We start from the raw sequence: 20,303 nt of genomic DNA, 5'->3' as shown, positions 1-20,303 counted from the left end.
GAGTGTTGTTGTTCCAAATATCAGTCAAAAATTTCTCAAATAAAGTCAATGATGATGATGATAATGATATTTTAGTCTCATTACACATTTGCAAATATTTTATACTACTATTAATTAATATATTAATATCAAAACTTAATTAAATTCTTGGATGATTCACTCTTTCTTGAAAAACCTAAATAAGTGTTTTGCATTTCTAAAAACTGAGATAAATTCAAGTCAGTAAATGGAATTGTTCTCATTTAGTGACCTGCAGTTGTTACAGTGTTTAGTCCACTGATTTCTTTTTATCTGTTCTCTATGATAGATCAGGAAGTAGTTATAAATTCATACAGATCTTCTATGGATTCAGTCAGTATTTCACAGACTTCCTGTCATGCTTTACAATGTCAGACACCCATTAAACTGTTTTACGACCCTAATAACACATTATTAGTCGAAGTCTGACACGCATAGTACACAACTAAACTAGTTGCTAGAGTATTTTAACCTGATTTTGCCTGGTTTTAGTTAGACAAAGACGCTTAATCACATAAATGTTTAAATGTCTCTTGCATGTCCATCACATACCTGTATCAGCTGTTCACATTCGTTTTTGCACGTCTTAGAAATACATCAGCTTATTGTTTATTAAAAACATTCCACGTTGTAGTTCATAAGTTTAGATTCACATTCACGGAGGTTCTTCCTGGGTTGTAACAGGCAGCTTGTAAATCTGTCAAATCTGACGTGCACTCAAGATCTTAGTGTAGTATCAGGTTAACTACTGGGGTAGGAACTTTGTATAGGTGTTTGTTGAAGGGGGGATTATTAAAGCCGTGGGTTCAATGGACGTACTGTGTGTTCCTTGTGTTGAGCCTCCTATAAAGGTTATGGTGTACCTATAAACCACATAACATGGTGTCAGAAGCAAAAGCGTAGTATTAACGAACAAAAAAGAGATAACACAGGACGCAGGCTATTTGTTTATTTGTTTTCTCTCTGCCGATTATCGAAAGTTCGGGGGTAACGTTACTGCTAGCGAGCTCACAGACGGCAAAATGAGTCAGTTTCAAGTTTCTCCACCAGAGAAGTTCACATTTAAAGCAGAAGACTGGATTAAATGGATTAAACGCTTCGAGAGATTCCGCATCGCATCCGGATTGGAGACACAAGCGGACGAAAATCAAGTGAATGCATTGATTTACACAATGGGGGAGGAGGCGGAGGATATATTGGTTTCCCTGCACCTCAGCCCAGAGGAAGCGAGTGAGTACGACACAGTTAAGAGAAAGTTGGATGCTCACTTTGTAACACGCAGAAATGTGATTTTCGAGAGGGCAAAGTTTAACCAGAGGCAGCAAGAAATGGGTGAGTCGGCCGACAGCTTTCACACAGCGCTGCACTGCCTAGCGGAGCACTGCGGATACGGGGCTCTGCATGACGAAATGGTGAGAGATAGACTTGTGGTGGGTCTGAGAGATAAACGCTTGTCAGAACAGCTACAACTCGATCCCGAGCTGACTTTAGAGAAAGCAATTACTAGAGCTAGACAAAGTGAGCAGGTGAAGAAGCAACAAGAAATGCTAAAAATGAACTTCAAAGCAGATATCTCTAACGCTCAGCTTGACAGCATGCACGCGCGTCAGCGCAACGGCGCACGCGCAAAACAACCCAAGCCACAATACAAGCAAACAGAAAAAAAAAAAACAGAAGGAAAGACAGACACAATGCAGCAGATGTGGTGATTCAAGATGGCATAGCCAACAACAATGTCCAGCTAAAGATGTAATATGCAATAACTGCAGAAAAAAAGGACATTACGCCAGAGTGTGCAAAACCAAAAGAATGTGTGAAATGCATGTAGCTACAGTGGTTGAGGACACTGGTGAGGAAGTTGCATTTTTGGGTTCACTGTCAGCGGATGCAAATGACAGCCCATGGATGACAGACATACATGTGGAGAATCTCAATGCACGCTTTAAAATTGACACTGGCGCAGACGTCACCGCTATATCGGAAATGCTGTATAACCAGGGCCAGTTTAGCAGGCTAGAGAAGTCAACAAGGGTTCTGCTGGGACCAGGAGGGACTCGTCTGAATGTGAAGGGCAAGTTCACCGCCACTCTCAGAAAAAACAGTAACAGTACTAAGGAGGAAATTTATGTTGTGGAGGGGCTGTGCACACCACTGCTAGGCGGGCTTGCTGCAGTGGCACTGCAGTTGGTCGCAAGAATAAACAACATCAGCCTGGACTGTAAAGAGACAGTAAAAAGGGAGTTCCCTAAGCTTTTCAGTGGACTAGGTAAAATGGAGGGCGAGTACAACATAGTACTGAAACCAGGCGCTCAGCCTTTCTCCCTCTCAACTCCCAGGCGCATCTCCCTCCCACTCCTGCCAAAGGTCAGAGAGGAGCTGGACCGTATGGAGCAGCAGGGAGTTATCTCAAAAGTGGAGGAGCCCACTGAATGGTGTGCGCCTATGGTGGTGGTGCCGAAACGCACAGGCAAGGTGAGAATATGCACCGATCTCACACAGCTGAACAAATCAGTTATGAGAGAGAAGCACCCCCTCCCCTCAGTTGAACATACGTTAGGACAGCTCGCTGGGGCCAAAGTGTTTTCAAAGCTAGACGCCAACGCAGGATTTTGGCAGATTCCACTGTCCAAGGAGTCAACTCTGCTAACCACTTTTATAACTCCGTTCGGGCGGTATTGTTACAATCGCCTGTGCTTTGGGATCTCGTCAGCACCAGAACACTTCCAGAAGCGCATGTCACGCATCCTGGAGGGCCTGGTGGGTGTTCTGTGTCAGATGGATGACGTGCTCATCTGGGGAGCCACACAGACAGAGCATGATGAGAGATTGTGGAGAGTACTGTCACGACTGCAGGAGGCGGGAGTGACGCTCAATGACAAGTGTGAGTTTTCTAAGAACAGGATAAAGTTCCTGGGGCAGGTCATTGAGGCATCTGGCGTCAGCGCTGATCCTGATAAAGTGAGCGCTGTAAAAGCCATGCCAGCACCCAGTAATGTTAGCGAGGTGAGACGCTTCCTGGGTATGACAAACCACCTGGGGAAATTCCTGCCTCATTTAGCTGAGAGAACGCGACCACTCAGAGACCTGCTGAGAAAGTCCAGTATGTGGGCCTGGGGGCCGCAACAACAGCAGGCCTTCGATAATATCAAGGAAGAACTGACGACACCCCCAGGACTTGCATTGTATGACCCTAATGCTGAAACACTTGTCTCCGCTGACTCTTCCTCATACGGGATGGGTGCCGTTCTTCTCCAGCGGCAAACAGACACAGAGTGGAAACCGGTGGCGTATGCCTCAAGAGCCCTCAGCAGCACTGAGCAGCGATACGCCCAGATCGAAAAGGAGGCGCTAGCATCAACATGGGCCTGCGAGAGGTTCGCAGAGTTCCTCGTTGGGAAGAGTTTTCACATTGAAACCGACCACAAGCCCCTGATTCCTCTACTAGGCTCAAAGAGCTTAGAAGAACTTCCTCCACGCATACAGCGCCTGCGCATGCGACTAATGCGGTTTGCCTACACCATATCGCATGTGGCTGGCAAAGACATCGCAACTGCGGATGTGCTGTCCCGAGCTCCTGTCAGTCATACTGCAGAAGGATTGCAGGAGGAGGAAATCAACCTATATGTTGACTCTGTGGTAGCGAACCTCCCAGCTACAGAAAAGAGGTTAAGAGAAATTCAGAGACACCAGGACGACGACCCTACACTCCAGCACTTGAAGAAATTCTGTGTCGAAGGATGGCCAGATAAATTTTCTATCAGCAGAGTGTACCAGCCATATCTGCCATTCCAAGGTGAGCTCACAATCCAAGATGGTCTATTATTGTATGGCAGCAGAATAGTCATCCCAGCGTCACTCAGGGCAGACATCCTGTCCAAGCTGCATGAGGGCCATCTGGGAATAACAAAATGCAGAGAGCGGGCTAAGCATTCAGTATGGTGGCCAGGGCTCAGCAGAGAGCTGACAAACATGATAGAGAAATGTGATGTGTGCAGCCGTGAAAGAGTCAATTTCAAAGAAAAGATGATGTCTACTGAGTTTCCGTCAAGACCATGGTCTACTGTAGGAGCGGATTTATTCCAGATAGACAACAAACAATACCTGGTCATCGTGGACTATTTCTCCAGATATTTTGAAGTAGCCAAACTGACATCTACGACATCTGGAGCTGTGATTGATCACATCAAGTCTATCTTTGCTCGTCATGGTATACCTGAAGTGGTCCGCTCAGACAATGGCCCACAGTTTGCATCTGAGATTTTCAGACAGTTTGCACAGGATTGGGGTTTTAGTCATGTGACATCCAGTCCCCATTTCCCACAGAGCAACGGGGAGGCGGAGCGTGCTGTAAGGACAATCAAAAGTCTCCTCAAGAAATCCAGCGACCCTTATCTCGCCCTGATGGCCTATCGAGCTGCTCCCCTGGCGAATGGATACAGTCCCACTGAACTTCTGATGGGGAGGAAAATAAGAACACCAGTTCCTGTCATTCCATCCAAGCTCAACCCAGGGTGCGCAGACATAGATAACCTGAAAAGGACAGAGCAAAGGTACAGACAAAAACTGCGACAGAATTATGACAAAAGACACAGAGCACGCGACATGCCGTACCTTCAACCGGGTGATCATGTGTGGGTCAAAGATACAGTGGAAAGAGGCACGGTAGTGTCTACTGCCGGCACGCCGAGGTCATACATCATTGAGACGCCAGGGGGCACTCTGCGTAGGAACAGATACCATCTTTCACCAACCCCTGTGGCTCCAGGAGAACCTGCTAACTTAATTGAACCAGCAACCGAGAGCACAGTTCTTGATGAAACACACACTCCTGTCACACCCGGAGCACAGTGTGTAGCCAGTCAGCAGTCTCCTGTGTGTGAAAGACGTTTCCCAGGCCGAATAAGGAATCCTCCATCTTACTTGAAAGACTATGTTCGTTCTTAGGAATGGAACCTGAGTTAAGGGGGAAGGCAGGGAATTTATGTTGATAAAGTGTTAACAGAAGCACATGTTCATACAGATCTGGCCATTTAAAATGCGCGCGGGAAGTAAAGTGGTCTCGCGTGACGCCGGTGTATTCCAAAGGAACACGGAAAATACAATGACATAGGAAAGACATGATCAGTAGGGGGCAGTCATGTAACGTACTGGACTGGAGCAGGCTGAAAACATTGCTGCAAACTAAAAGGTACGGTAACCTGGAGGGGACACCTTCGGTTCACTTATGTTTGTCGTGGCCACACAAATGAATTCGTAGGAACGTCATATTACTTTTTGTCATTGCCACGAGATATTAATTCCTGGGAATGTCATATTATGTCGTGGCCACAAGATTATTTTGTCGAGGTAATGACATCCTTATGTTTAATGCATAAACAAACCTGCGTAACCATAACCCAGGATTATCAGAGATAGGTTTATTAATATTTTTTATTTTGAGTTAAGAAATGTTTTTATTAATTGTTATAGAAATTAATGCAATATTAAGTTATATATTAACAATAGGCAATGCTGTATGCAAATGTCTGTGCGCGATGTAGACAGCATTCAAAAGTTTATCAAGAATTTATTACATATAAGTACTTCAAATTAAATAGCCCTGCAAGAAACATTTTATGCATCCTTAAGTCTTATCCATTAATTGATCCTTTTTTTCTGTAATAAATGTATTATTCGTTTATATTCAGTATGTCCCCCTTAATTTCGATCTCTTAACATTCCGAATCTAAATGATAAATGCTGACATGCCATGAAAGCTTTGATTATACTATATGGCATATATTCATTTTTAGTCTAATTATAACCTATATAGTGTTTCATTGTCGAGTGAATCATTCACGTTCCATTTGTAAATCGTATGGTCACACACGGGCATTAATACAATCATAAAGTCAAAACTTTATTGGCATAATTGTAGTTCACAATATTTGCTAAATATATGCCAAATAGCATATATAAAGTTATTTAGGTTAAGCGATTCACAATAAAGAAAAAAGTAGATAGCTCTAAATCACTTATTATTTATTCTTATTGTAGGTTATTATTATTTCAATACCTGGTTAGGGCTATTTATTTTTAACGCCTGACAATTATGCCAATAACGTTTTGACTTTTTGATTGTATTTATCCCCGTGTGTGACGATACATGATGTTTTCATTTACAAATAAAACTACGTGAATGATTCATTTCTCAGTAAAACAGTTTAATATTTATATTGTCTAGTCTGTTAATTAGACTAAACAAAATAAAATATGTTCAATTCATATTTTATATGTTCAATTCTTTAGTTAAGAGAAGGAATGTTGGCCTATTTTACTGTGTGACGATAAATTATTTCCAAATGAAACTATGTGAATGATTCACTCTTCAGTTATTTGTCTATTAGTTAGACTAAATAAAATACAATATATGTTAAATTTAACCTTTAAACTGCATTCCAGTAAAAACCCCAGTCATAGCACCTTTACAGTATCATTTACATTCAGAATGTTATGTAACGAGATCAAAATGAAGGAAAAAATAACGAATACAAACGAATAATACAAATATAATGGGAAAAAAAGAAGGTCAGTCAATGGACAAGATTGTGAGATGAATGAAATGTTTCTTGCAGGGCTATTTAATTTGAACTGGCCAACATGTAATACATGTAAACACTTGTGAAAGCTGTCTACATTGCGCACAGACAGCATTAGCATATACAGCATCGCCTGTATAATTATTTAATATTGTATTAATTTCTATAACAATTAATATAGGCAAACAATTTCTTAACTCAAAACGAAATATCTCAAATAATTCTGGGTTACTAATGTCACGCAGGTTGGTTTATTCATTAAACTCGTGGCCACGAGAAATGCATGTTGAGCAAAAATACATTTCACGAAAATAATATAAAGATTACAAAACAAAGAAAACAAATGGAATGAGGGATATGCTTTAAAGTTCACGTAAAAGCCAAATATTAAGCGGCATCCTTCGTGTTTTCTTTAATCAGCAAATACTTAACATTTTTGAATTATATTCACCTTCTGTTTTTATGACAATAAATTTTGAATTCTTTTTTTTTTTTTTTTTTTTTAGAAAAACGTCAGAACACCGGTCTCAAAAGTAGAAGCGAAAGTCTTGTTTCCACCAGCGCGGAATTTTTTTTATTCACCGTAATAGATGGATGTCTAAAACAAAAATAAGGAGAATCCTAAAACATATATATTTCTTAAAATAATAACATCTGAACTTCATACACAACAATACGGCAACGACTTTACAACAGGACACATTGTTTTATTTTAATTTTATTTTTTAGCTTGTACACCAATGGATTTCTGATGTCGGGATATTTCAGACTGCATCTCCACAGCTTAATCACTTTAGTATTAAACATACGGGTCAGGAGGCGGGTCGGGTACAATATTTATTTTTTTTATTCTGCGGTCCAAGTTGCGGGTGGGTTATTTGAAAACGGTCGGGTTCGGGTTGTTTATCCACTGACCCGCGTGTCAGGTTGGACACTAATGTTTTGAAAAAAGTGGAGCGTGTGAGGAAAGCTTTCCCCTTCTCCCTGGCATGCATTTGAATGCTGAATTCGAAATGCAACTGAATGCAGTCGGAATCCGCCCCCAGCACCCCCAAGTCTCCAAATGTTGATTACAACAAGGCAACAGACAGCATTCAACACCCCACCCCACCCCCACTCTGCCATTCATAAACATTTCGCTTTTTATACTGCATGCCGCTTAACTCTGATGCCTCATTAACGGCTACTTTTCAGAAAACTGAAAAAAAAAAAAAAAAAAAAAACACTTCCCTTTGGTTTCCCAGAACAGACTTAAGCCTAGTTCCAGGCTAAAATGATGTAAATCGGAGCTGTTTAAAGATGGAAAAAAAAAAAAAAAACTTACTGATCTTTGGTCGGAGATTCAACCCGCAGTTCGTGACTGGAAGCTGTTAAGAGACAGACTTAATGAACTTCTCCGAAATAGAAGAACTACTTTTCCACTTAAAAAAAAAAGAAAAAGAAAAAAAGGTGGAAAAAAATTGCATAACTCACTGGAGCACTTTTGATACTTAACAATTGTTGTATTCGTTGTCAGTCATATGCTAAGCTTTATTGTTTTGAAAAGTGAGCCTTCTGTTTATTTGTCTAAATTATTTTCTATATTAGGATATAATACTAGGCTAGTATTTATGGACATTAGGCCAAATCTACATGGGTTTCTTCCCTTTCACTTCAATTAGTTTTTAAGAAAAAAGAAAAAAAAAACTGCATGGGCAGTGCGTCATAATAATGTACGGCATCAAAATGTAAGAACAAATCTAAAGACAATAATAATAATAATAATAATAATAATAATAATAATAATAATAATAACAATAATAATAATAATAAAATTAATTATTAACACTCCTAAAAGTACAGTATAGTGACCCTAGTTGATACTTTATTTCAACTTTTCAATTATTTCATTAATTAACTAATAAACAAATGCCTTTCCGATATGATATAAGTGAAAAGGGAGACGATTTCGAAAATGATTTCACCAAAAGGCGGACGCGAACTCGGGTCTCCCGCGTCAAAAACGATATGTTACTCGTATTATCACTTACGCCACTGAAAATGTAGCAGTATTGCCGTCTTTTGTAATATTTGTAAATATGGAGTATTTGCATTGTGTAAAAACATTAAATTAAAGGCACCAGACTACAGAAAATGGCATATACTAAAGTATTTATTTTTCTGGGGGAGGACCCACCCACATTTATTTTGCTTCCGACGCCCATGCTTGATGATGAAGTATAGTCTACAGGATATAACAATAAAGTGCTTTTCCAGTCCCGATTCCACAAGGTTTTATTACGCATTCACCCGCTCCCGCTATATTAACTATATTATTCGCCCGCTGCCCGCTTAAATAAATTTCTAAGCACCAAAATCGCAAAAACAAATCAAAATAATAATAGTAATAATACTAATAAATAAATTAATTAATTTTTTAATCTATGAAAACTGTAGTTTATATTTATCCTCTCCATTTCTATTCCTCTCTACTCAAATTAATTGTCAGTGTATCTAAAATTGTGTATCTTAGAAAAAGAAAAAGAGGAACTACCTCTTAAACATGCATATCTTAATTTGATGTTGCTTTAAAACGCTGAAATATATAATGTATTTTATTCTGAAGGTGAAAGTGGTCCAGTTATTTAACTGCCTGCTGCGCCGTCAGGATCACGTTTTTTCCCCTTTTAATTAAGTGGATACAGCTTACAATACTCGTTCAAGAGTAAGGGATTGCTCAAAACTATGCTATTTTACATATTTCTGTTATTTGTGTACAATCACAACGAAAAAACAGATGTGTATGCTATTTGTAAAAAAAAAAAATGTAAACAAGATGCTGGTTCAAGGGCGTGTCACAGAAATTGCCTACAATTCTGCATATAGGCTTGCTACTTATTAATTTTATTTTATTTCGTTTTGTTAAATTATTATTCATTAAGAAATTTATATTTCGCATATGGGCATTTTTATTTATTTTACATACAGCTTTCTGGGGGTTTCTCTGTGCATAAGATCTGCGCGTGATGTTCTGATGTTTATGCTGCTTTTTGCTTGCGTACAATTAACCCCTCAAAACGAATTTAACTGTTATTAATGTGTCACAGCCACGTTTCAATTTAAATGTATTTTAACACAATCTTGTCGTTAATAATAACTAAACGCGTCGGTTGTCGTTTGGAAAAAAAAAAAACAGAAATTAACATTTCTATTTTCAATGCAGTCTAATAAAAGTTCAACAGGAAAAAAATAAAAGAAAATAATAATAAAACTGCTCCTGCTTATGAATAAATTTTTGCTTGATGATGAAGTATCTAAATAGTCTATAGGATATAACAAAGTGCTTTTCCAGTCCCGCTTCCACGAGGTTTTATTCCGCATCCACCCGCTCCGCGCTATATTAACTATATTATTCGCCCGCGGCCCGCTTAGAATAAATTTCTAAGCACCAAAATCGCAAAAATACTGTAGTTTATATTTATCATTCCCATTTCTATCTGTCTCTACTCAAATTAATTGTCAGTGTATCTAAAATTGTGTATCTTAGAAAAAGAAAAATACGAACTACCTCTTAAACATGCATATCTTGATAATTTGATGTTGCTTTAAAACGCTGAAATATATAGCCCAATGTATTTTATTCTGAAGGTGAAAGTTGTCGAGTAATTTAACTGCCCGCGGCGCCGTCAGGATCACTTGATTTTTTTCCCCTTAATAAAGTGGATACAGCTTACAATACTCGTTCAAGAGTACGGCATTGCTTAAAACTATGATATTTTACATATTTATGTTATTTGTTTACAATCACAATAAAAATTAAATAAAATAAAAAAAAAAACGTGTAGGCTATTTGTAAAAAAAAAATGGAGACAAGTTGCTGGTTTACGGGCGCATCACAGAAATTACCTAAAATTCTGCATATAGGCTTGCTACTTATTAATTTGTTAAATTATTTTTCATTCAGAAAAGAAAAACATATATTTCTTTTGTGGGCCTATTTTATTTATTATTATATATAGGTTTATTGGGTTTTTCTCTGTGCATAAGCTCTGCACGTGAGGTTCTGATGTTTATGCTGCTTCTTGCTTGTGTATAATTAATCCCTGAAAACGAATTTAGCGGTTTACGTCAGTTGTCGGTTGGAGAAATAAAATAACCGAAATTAACATTTCTGTTTCCGATGCAGTCTAATAAATGTTCGTCAGGAAAACAAAGAAAGAAAACAAAATAACAACACAACTGCACCTGCTTATGAATAGGCTATCTTTTTGCTATTGGTTTGAACCATAATTTCAGGAAAGAGGAATCATTGAACTATTGTACTGGTATTTGTGACCAACGCCCCCTAGAGCTGGCCATGGTGTTTGGCTACAGAATGTTGTTCCTTGCGCCACCTGGTGGATATTATATGAAGTGCAACAACGTTGTAAAAAAATCTAAAAAAGCCGCTGCGGCAGGACGCGTGCCCACGCGTGCCGAATTGCAGGCTGCCGCGTGAAAATAGACGCATTTTTAATGGCCAGATCTGTAGTGTTTTACAGCCAAGTTGAAAAAAAAAAAGCCATAGTGTGGTTACGGGTGTTACTGATTTTGATTGTCATTTTAGTGATGTTCTGGGTTATATTTTCAGTATAAGTAATCGGAAGGTTTATAAATACTCTTAATGTTATTTCTGTTTCTGCATCTGCACATAGTTTATCCTTTGCTTTGAAAGGGGGATGTAGTATCAGGTTAACTACTGGGGTAGGAACTTTGTATAGGTGTTTGTTGAAGGGGGGATTATTAAAGCCGTGGGTTCAATGGACGTACTGTGTGTTCCTTGTGTTGAGCCTCCTATAAAGGTTATGGTGTACCTATAAACCACATAACACTTAGGGTAATGTTATTTCCGGTGCTTGGCTAATTCTGACTGCATTCAAAATGCCTTGTTCGTATCAGGCAATGACTTCGGACTGAGGCAGCGTGTAGCAAGCTTACACCACAGAACTTTTGGCTGGATTCTGTCGTATTTCCAAGGTCTGTGACAAACCCCCCAGATCGCGTCAAGTATGAGCTGGTCAGCAACGTGATCCGAACCTGTGAAGAGCAGTCACGAACTCAACCTGTTTGATATTGTCGCCACCGTCATCTTGTAGTTTGAGCGCAATGACAGCCAATCACGGTGCAGATGGTATAAAAGGAGAAAGGTCAACGTACAATGTCTTCATAAACAGAAACCTAAAGCCAAAGATTGACAAATGCATATACAGTATGGTGTATGGGCCATTCTGCAGATTTGTCCCAAAGTCAGAGTTGGAAACGTGTTTTTTTTTTTTTTTTTTTAATTGTATGCAAATTGTAAAATATCCAAGATACACATTTCTAGTAATTGTGCATTTAAGGTTTCATATTCTGTTCTCAGAAAGTTTTGGAATATTTGTCCTGTCCCCAAATTTGTCACTACCAAAACACAGTAATAGGCCTACATAATTTAGTTGGAAGGGTTATATTGAGATACATTGAGATCTTATTAAGATTTTGCTTACATCTACATGGTAAATATATATTTTTGCTATTTTATTAAAATGTCTTTAGAGGTAAATCAGTAACAAGTACATATTTAACGATATTTCAAGTGTAATTTATGAGATTTGTTGTATTTTGAATCCAATTATTTTTTTTGTAAAAGACAAAAAGTTGATTACTGATTTCAAAGTTCAGAATTCATTAATTTGAATAAACATTGAACCAAAAATAACATCATAGCATTTTAGTTGATAATTCAGTATACTTTATTTTTGACAAAACATTCCCTGTTTTGGTCGTAGCAGAACATTTTCGGTAATTACAGTAATGTTTTGGTAACCACCACATTTTTGCATACTAAAACACAACTAAACATACTAAAATACAAACTGTAGCCTACTAAAAAAAATATTTCCCCCAATTATAAGTTTGTTTCCTTTTGTCACTACCGAAATAATTTTTTGGCCTTATATTCTGTTAATGCATGATGGGCATGGTATATGTTGCAGCATGTAGTCAAACATGATATCATAAACAGCTGGATGTGTGAGTAACATTACCACATCCTTATATAATTTATTAATAGTCTACATGTTTCTATTTAAAACCTTTAACAATATTAAACAAAATCTGACTGATACAGACAACACTTTACCTGATTATGCATGGTCATATTCATACTTTAATTATGACGTTTACATGCAACATCAGTATAATCTAGCTCTAGAAAGAGCTAAAGCACTTAAAGGGGTAGTTCAATTTCAGAACTAAAATTTACAGATAATGTCACTCCCTTGTCATCCAAGATGTTCGTGTCTTTCTTTCTTCAGTCACAAAGAAATTATGTTTTTTGAGGAAAACATTTCAGGATTTTTCTCCATATAATGGACTTCTATGGTGCCCCCGAGTTTAAACTTCCAAAATGCAGCTTCAAGGGGCTCTAAACAATCCCAGCCGAGGAAAGAAGGGTCTTTTCTAGCAAAACGATGGGTTATTTTCTAAAAACATTTACAATTTAACTACTTTTTATCTCTACACAAAGCTAGACAAGGTGAGCATTTGAGGTTAAAAAGTATATAAATTGTAATTCTTTTTAGAAAATAACCAATCGTTTTGCTAGATAAGACCCTTTTTTCCTCGGCTGTGATCGTTTAGAGCCATTTGAAGCTGCGTTTTGGAAGTTCAAACTCGGGGGCACCATAGAAGTCCATTATATGGAGAGAAATCCTGAAATGTTTTCCTCAAAAAACATAATTTCCTTACGACTGATAGATATGAACATCTTGGATGACAAGGGGGTGAGTACATTATCTGTAAATTTTTGTTCTGAAAGTGAACTACTCCTTTAATTCAGATACCATTTAAATTAGTTTTGATTTTAAACCAGCAAGGTGAATTTACAATGCAATTTTACTTTTACAGGTGAAGAGAAAAAGACATATTTTGTGGACATTTTAACTTTTTTATCATAAAATTTGGGATTTGCAGTATTAAAGAAAATAAACTAGTTCAGAAAGAACATATGTCATTTTGCCCATTAACTGAAGTTTTTCTAAATGATGAAAATGCATACATTTATTGATTATAATTAACAGGTGAGATGATCAGTGGGGCTGAATTTGTACCTTTCTCATTACGACATGGGCTGAATAAAGGATGGAGTTTCTCAGTGAAAGACTGACCAGTGAAAGAGTAGATATGAGATCTGGACTCCACATCATAGAAGGAGACCAGACCCTCCTCATAATCCACAAATACCCCCACCTTCTGGGGTTTCACGCTCAGAGACAGAGAGACATAGGAATCAGTAGAGGTCCAATATTCATTCTCATTCCACAGACCCACAACCCGGTATCCATCCTGAGGATTCACAGTGACCTTTCCCTTTCTGTTAATAGACTTTCTTGCCACTCCTAAATCCCACTTAGCCTTTCCCTTCACCTGAACCTCAAAATAAAATCTCCCTGAGGAGACTCCCTCTTTTCCCAGGACACAGGTGCAGCAGTCAAACCTCTCTGGGTTGTTTGGGAGCTTTTGTTTAATGTCTCCATGTCTCACTTGTTTCCCATCATCAGACAGGATGAGATTTGGATGAGCTGTATCAGGATCCAGAGTCACATCCACTGAAAGAGAGATCAGAGAATATGAATCACATCTTCACAATACAATCATTTTCACATTTTAACTATTTATTCGGTGTTCATTGAATGTTTGTGAGTGTTTTGTTGTGTGGGAGAGCAGATGACACATTGTACCTGCATACTTCTGCATCCTCTTCAACACTGCAAAGACAAATAATAATCACAGACAATGAAGAGATCTTAACATTCATGTACTACAGGAGCTATGTTTCATATACATGCACACACACTGTTTTCATGTTTTACAGGGACATTCCATAGGCATAATGATTTTTATACTATATAAACTTTATTTTCTACTTCCTTAACCTGAAGCTGCCCCTCACAAAAAAAGTTTCTGCTATTTTAGATTGTCATTCTGTATGATTGATAAGCTTGTTTCCTCATATGGACCAAGAAATGTCACCACAAGGTCAAAATCTACTGCTACATGTATTCTATACTTGTACGCTTGGTCCCCATAATGTAGGAAATAACACACACATCTGAGTGGTCCTTTTGTAGAAGATTTCCAAGAATATTATTGCAAAACAAATTAACAAGTTATATAGTTTATAACTTGTGTTTGTTTTACATTACATGTATAACAATATATTTACATAGAAGTTTACTATAACTTAATAAAACATTTTGTAAACATATGTAACCTGGCAACAAAGATGAGAGAAATATTTAAATTAAAGTCATTTTTACTTGCTTGAATGAACTTTGCTTCAGTGTTAGAATTATTGTTTGATTGTTCAATTTCAGTTTTAACTTTTTAACTATTGATTTCCTTACAAAACACAGTTACACTCAACATAAAATCTATGCTGTATTTGATATTAACTTACCAGTTTGACTGAGTTTCTCATGTAGAGTTTCCTGCAGTTGAGTCAGAGCTCTCCTCAGAGTCTCCACACTCACATCAGTGTTCATACTGATCTCAGGCCAGTTCCTGGTGTGTGGAGGACTGCACAGGGATGGGTCAATCTACAGCAGGAGAGAGGAGAAATCTCTCAGCATGAGGAGTGTGAGTGTTGTCCTGTGATGTGAGCAGACAGAGAGACACTGACCTGTAGGAGCTGGAGGTGGTCCTCAGTGTGTAAGAGATGATCCAGCTCAGTGTTTCTCATATTGAGCTCAGTGATTTCCTGCTGCAGCTCTTCAATGAGCTGCTTATCCAGTTTCTCTGCTGCTCTCTGCTTCTCCTCCATCATCTCCAGCAGCTCAGCCTGACATCTCTCAATAGAGTGCATCAGATCGCTAAATAGCTCAACACTAGCTGCTTTCTCTTGTACTGTACATTTCTGTAAAATAACAGATTTATTTTAACTAATCTAGTTTTAGTAATACGGCAAATCAAACGATCATCATGTATTGAACATATTGCACTCACTTTTCTCATTTCTGATGAGTCTTTGATGTCTTGAATCTTCTTGATTCTGTCCTGGATCATCTGCTGCATGTCTTTCTGTTTCTTCATCAGATGAGTCTATAGACATGCAAAAACACAAACATGTTTTATTACTCAGCATAGATTTTCCATCTTGTCACAAAAGATTTAGTTGGAAAATGTAAAATCAGGTTATTAAAGTAAGTTTCAGTGTTGTAATTCATGCCTTTTTCTCTTTACTCTCGTCCTCTAGAGGAACAGTGTTGTGAGTCTTGTGGTCTCCGTCAGTGCAAAAAACACACACATACATCTGATCATCTCTACAGAACAGCTCCAGTGGTCTCTTGTGTTTCTGACAAATAAAGTCCTCCATATTCTTCACAGGGTCCATCAGTTTATGTTTCTTTAGGTTCAGGTCTCTCTGATGAGGCCCCAGGTGAGTTCCACAGTATGAGTTTTGACACTCCAGACAGGACTTCAGAGCTTTCATCTTTCTTTCATCACAGACGTCACAGAGAACATCAGTTTTACTAAGACTAAACTTTTCCTGAAAAAGTTGTACAACCTCTCTAAGTGCTGTATTGATCTTGAGGTCGGGTCTTTTACTGAATGTTTCTTTACAGATTGGACAGATGCAGTCCCGACTGTTGTTCCAGCACTGGTTCAAGCAGCTCTTACAGAAGTTGTGTCCACATGGAGTGCTGACTGGATCAGTGAACACATCCAGACACACTGAACACTGAAGCTCCTCAGAAAGAGGACCGCTGATAGATGACATAGCTGAAAAAAAGAGAAATAATGAAAATATGTCACCTGCGGTTCACATCTGAACATATAATTAAGCAAAAAAACATTCTAAAGTGTACTTTTTCAAATATAACCACAGACCAACATCAAGACAGCAAGTATTATTTTGCTCAAAAGTTTAATAAACAAGGACTCTCTGATATACCAACATAAGGTAATACAGAGCAAATCTCAATTGCTTGATTGTGTGTATTGTCACAAAATGCTAAATATATTATTGGCCAGTTCTAATCTGCTAAATGCCACAGTAATGTAAGATATTAAGATTTTAGAAATGTATACAAACAGTTAAATCCCAGTGCTGTTTGACTTCAAATCAGTGCTCTTTGAGCACTTTTACATTTGAAGACAGGAATGAACAGTGTTGGGGAAAGTTACTTTTAAAAGTAATGAATTACAATACTGAGATACTCCATAAAAAAGTAACCAAATACGTTACTTAGTAACTTTTTATGGAAAGTAATGCATTACGTTACTTTGGCATTACTTTCCAATCCAAATGTAAAAGCCTTTTCACACCAAAAGCCTCGGGCTTAGAGAAAAGTAAATTCATGTCTGTACAGTAGACCGCAGAAGCAAAAATGTAAACTCTTCAGCAATAAAAAAAGGAAAAAAGGAAAACAAATTAGATTATCTTGAGTAATTTTTGCTTATTAGTATGGACGAATTGGATCATCAAAGGTCGGCAGCAAAGACATTGGTTAATAAATTGGGATTAAATACATAAAGGATATTTGTATTATTTTAAATTTTTGCAGGTTTGCGCTGAATTTCACTTTTTTTTTTTTTTTTTTTTTTGAGAAATACTGTACTTTTCATATTTATTCTAGAACTAAAGTAACATTTTACAATGACAGGAGAGCTTTTAATCAATGAAATGGGGGGGGGGGGCACTTTCGTTACTTATTTGAGAAAGTAACTCAGATATTTTCTTGTCAGTTAAAACGTAATGCGTTACTTTACTAGTTCCTTGGAAAAACGTTAGGCTACTTGTAATGCGTTACCCCCCAAACTGGGAATGAATATGGTAGGAATATAGCCTACAAAGAATATTATTACCCAAGTAAAACTCTTATTTTCATTCATTTATTCATTCTCTCTCACATCACTTACTTGAAGATGTCATGTCTGTACTCCGTCTCCTCGCTTGTCTTTGTTTTGATTATGTCACTGAAAAAAAAATCACTTTTCACATCATGCCAGTGTTTTAGGTTTCTAAAAGTCAAAATCAAATACAAATTAATTATATTGCATTATTTGTAATTGTCCGAATTAACGACGTGTACTTGTTTTACTGTGTATTCTACTTAGACGTAGTAGGCCTACAACATTCTTAACATATTAAACGAGTTTAGGTAAATCTCTCTTACATGTCCATCATGTAGCCTACCTGTGAGTGAGTATCAGCTGTGTTCACATTCGTCTTTGAATGAGTCCTAAATATCCTGTTTATTAAAGAGTTTTAAAAGCTTACAGACTGTTGTATGAGTTTAGTTTCATTTTCAAAGAAACCCGCCCTCAGCCCGCGGTCACATTCAAGTGTGCCTTCAGAAGCCACGCCCACCCAGCAAACAAAAGTGTTTTTTTCACCTGTGATAACGTTATTCTGCGTATTTTATTTTTCTACGTAATAAATACGTTATCTTCGCAACACTGCAGAAACGTATTTCTAACGTTTTTTATCATGTTACAGTGTCTCTTTGAAACGTTTTAGAAATATATTACCACGACAAAACTGTTCACATGCTGCCCAACAACGAACATTAGAAAATTAAGACATGTTTCATATATTTCCATAACTTACCTGTGAGTGAATATCACATAGATCCAATTCATTTTTTGGTTGTTTTTCAAAAAACAATAAGCACATTAAAGAATGTTGTCTATCAGTAGGCTTCCCTGTCTGGAACAATTCAGACTTTGATCCTGTCTCGTGTCTTATATGGAGTTTTTATGGAGTGTTTTACATTAAACTGTATGCAACTTCAATATAGTTATATAAAGCATGTGAATTCGCAACACGGAATTCTGACTGTTTCTATGACAAAGGACATTAGGATTAAAATGCTCTACCTGAAAGATCACTGCAAACCTGCTCATTGTTCTGGATTGTTCTGAATCCTGTTAGATTATAATGTTATGTATTATGTAAAATTGATCATGCAAATTAAATATTAAAATCAGAATGCAATTCTGCAATGAGCTGCCTGTGCACAAGCTCAAGCAAGTTTTCATTTTTCTATATCACACAAGCATCATAAAGCACATTTGTATTGCTCTGAATATTCTTGGTAAAATAAAACCATTAACAGAACATGCATAACAACTAACAGCATAGAAAGAGAACAGTGGTTGAAAAGAGTGGAGTGTAGGCCATACGTCATTAACTTTGTGTAGCACCTCTTAGAAGAAAACATTTATCTCAGGATAAACTACACCATCATGTTCTGTTTATATAGAACAAATTTTTCTATGATTAAATGGGTCATTGGACGCCCATTTTGAAGTTGATATGATTCTTTAGGGTCTTATTGGAAAGTCGACAACATACTTTGATTGAAATTTTTCAATAGTGTAAAACAACACTCTTTTTACCTTGTCTAAAACAGCTCTGTTCACAGGTCTGGAGACTGGCTACCCAGCAAACACAAAACGTTTTTACAACTTTCCACAACGTTGCATTATGATTGCAATTAGGTAATGTTGTAGTACAACGTTTTAAAAACGTTTTTAAAACGTTTTTTTTTTTTAATAAAAAATAATGTAACCAAAATAAAACGTTTTAGAAACGTTGTAAAGCTACCAACCTGGTATGTTGTCTTTAAGTATTCTTAATAACGTAAATATCACGTTTGTCTACTACAAAAAGAAAACCAGACCAAACTGCAACTTTCTGGGGACGTTTTAGGTGTTAAAATAACGTAATATACACGTTGGAATAAAACTTTTTAAAACGTTATTTTAAAGTACCCAAATACAACCTTGCAAAAACTATCTGTTTGTGTAAACATTAGGCTAAAGTAAAATATCATTAACAGCATTCAGTGACTGAGTAATAGATGAGCAAAAAAACTTATTTGTGAATCCTTTCAGTTGTTTTTGCTCATTTAATTGATATTCGGATCCAATAATCCACATTAAAGAGCGCCAAAACGGTATTTATTGCTTTAAATTTCCTAATGAAATGGACATAATTTGAAATCTGAGATATCAAACGTAGCACAAAGCGATTTAGGCTATTGGATGGGAGGCATATGTGTTCATTCATGAACCGAAAGCATAGACCAAAAGATCGACTGGGATTTATGAATCGATATTGGTCATAAAAGTGAGAAAATATTAAAATCGCAGTCACTGCAGGCTGAACATAAAAAGTTAGGCAGTCTCATCTGTCTCTTCCAATATAGCCTATATTTTTTAACGTCACGAAAGATGAAAGTACCAAAATACTATCGTGCCAAAACTACGTTTGTTTTTAATGTGTTTTGCAATACTGTTTTCCGTCAAATAAATAAATAAGTAAGTAAATAAATAAATAAATAAATTTGATTAGGCCTACACTATCCACTTACACAATATGTTATCATGTTTCAGGAAACTTTATCTATCATTCTGATAATTCACTCCATCTGTATGTAACGTTGTACTTCATGTATGTGTAAACGCTGCATTTTTAAACGTGCATGCGCATCGAACATTTCAGTTGCATTTAAACTGGACCGGATAGTTACCATGGAAACGGGGCATCAACTCAAACAACAAGCGGAGCAAACATCTGCTTGTCACACTGTTTTAAGGTAAGTTTTGTCCCTAAAATTACACAAATAATACATACAGATGTTTCTCATACTTCCTTACGTTTAATATACATGTTTCTGTTGAATACATACCTTATAGAAG

The 20,303-nt window shown here is 37.2% G+C and overlaps 1 protein-coding gene across 1 annotated transcript; it reads right to left on the bottom strand.

Moving 5' to 3' along the window:
- Window positions 1-12,342: 12,342 nt before the first annotated feature.
- LOC141332227 (E3 ubiquitin-protein ligase TRIM39-like) lies at window positions 12,343-17,900 on the bottom strand. The gene is made up of 8 exons (XM_073837352.1): window positions 17,794-17,900; window positions 17,517-17,573; window positions 15,823-16,376; window positions 15,600-15,695; window positions 15,277-15,510; window positions 15,055-15,193; window positions 14,336-14,362; window positions 12,343-14,203 (listed from the first exon to the last, which is right to left on the bottom strand). The coding sequence occupies exons 2-8, from the start codon at window positions 17,527-17,529 to the stop codon at window positions 13,656-13,658; spliced, it is 1,611 nt and encodes a 536-aa protein (XP_073693453.1). The 5' UTR covers window positions 17,530-17,573; window positions 17,794-17,900; the 3' UTR covers window positions 12,343-13,655.
- Window positions 17,901-20,303: the final 2,403 nt, after the last annotated feature.

The sequence above is a fragment of the Garra rufa genome, chromosome 3 (genome assembly GCF_049309525.1).
Source record: "Garra rufa chromosome 3, GarRuf1.0, whole genome shotgun sequence".
Classification (NCBI taxonomy): domain Eukaryota; kingdom Metazoa; phylum Chordata; class Actinopteri; order Cypriniformes; family Cyprinidae; genus Garra; species Garra rufa.
This window is presented reverse-complemented; position numbering and strand designations above follow the sequence as displayed.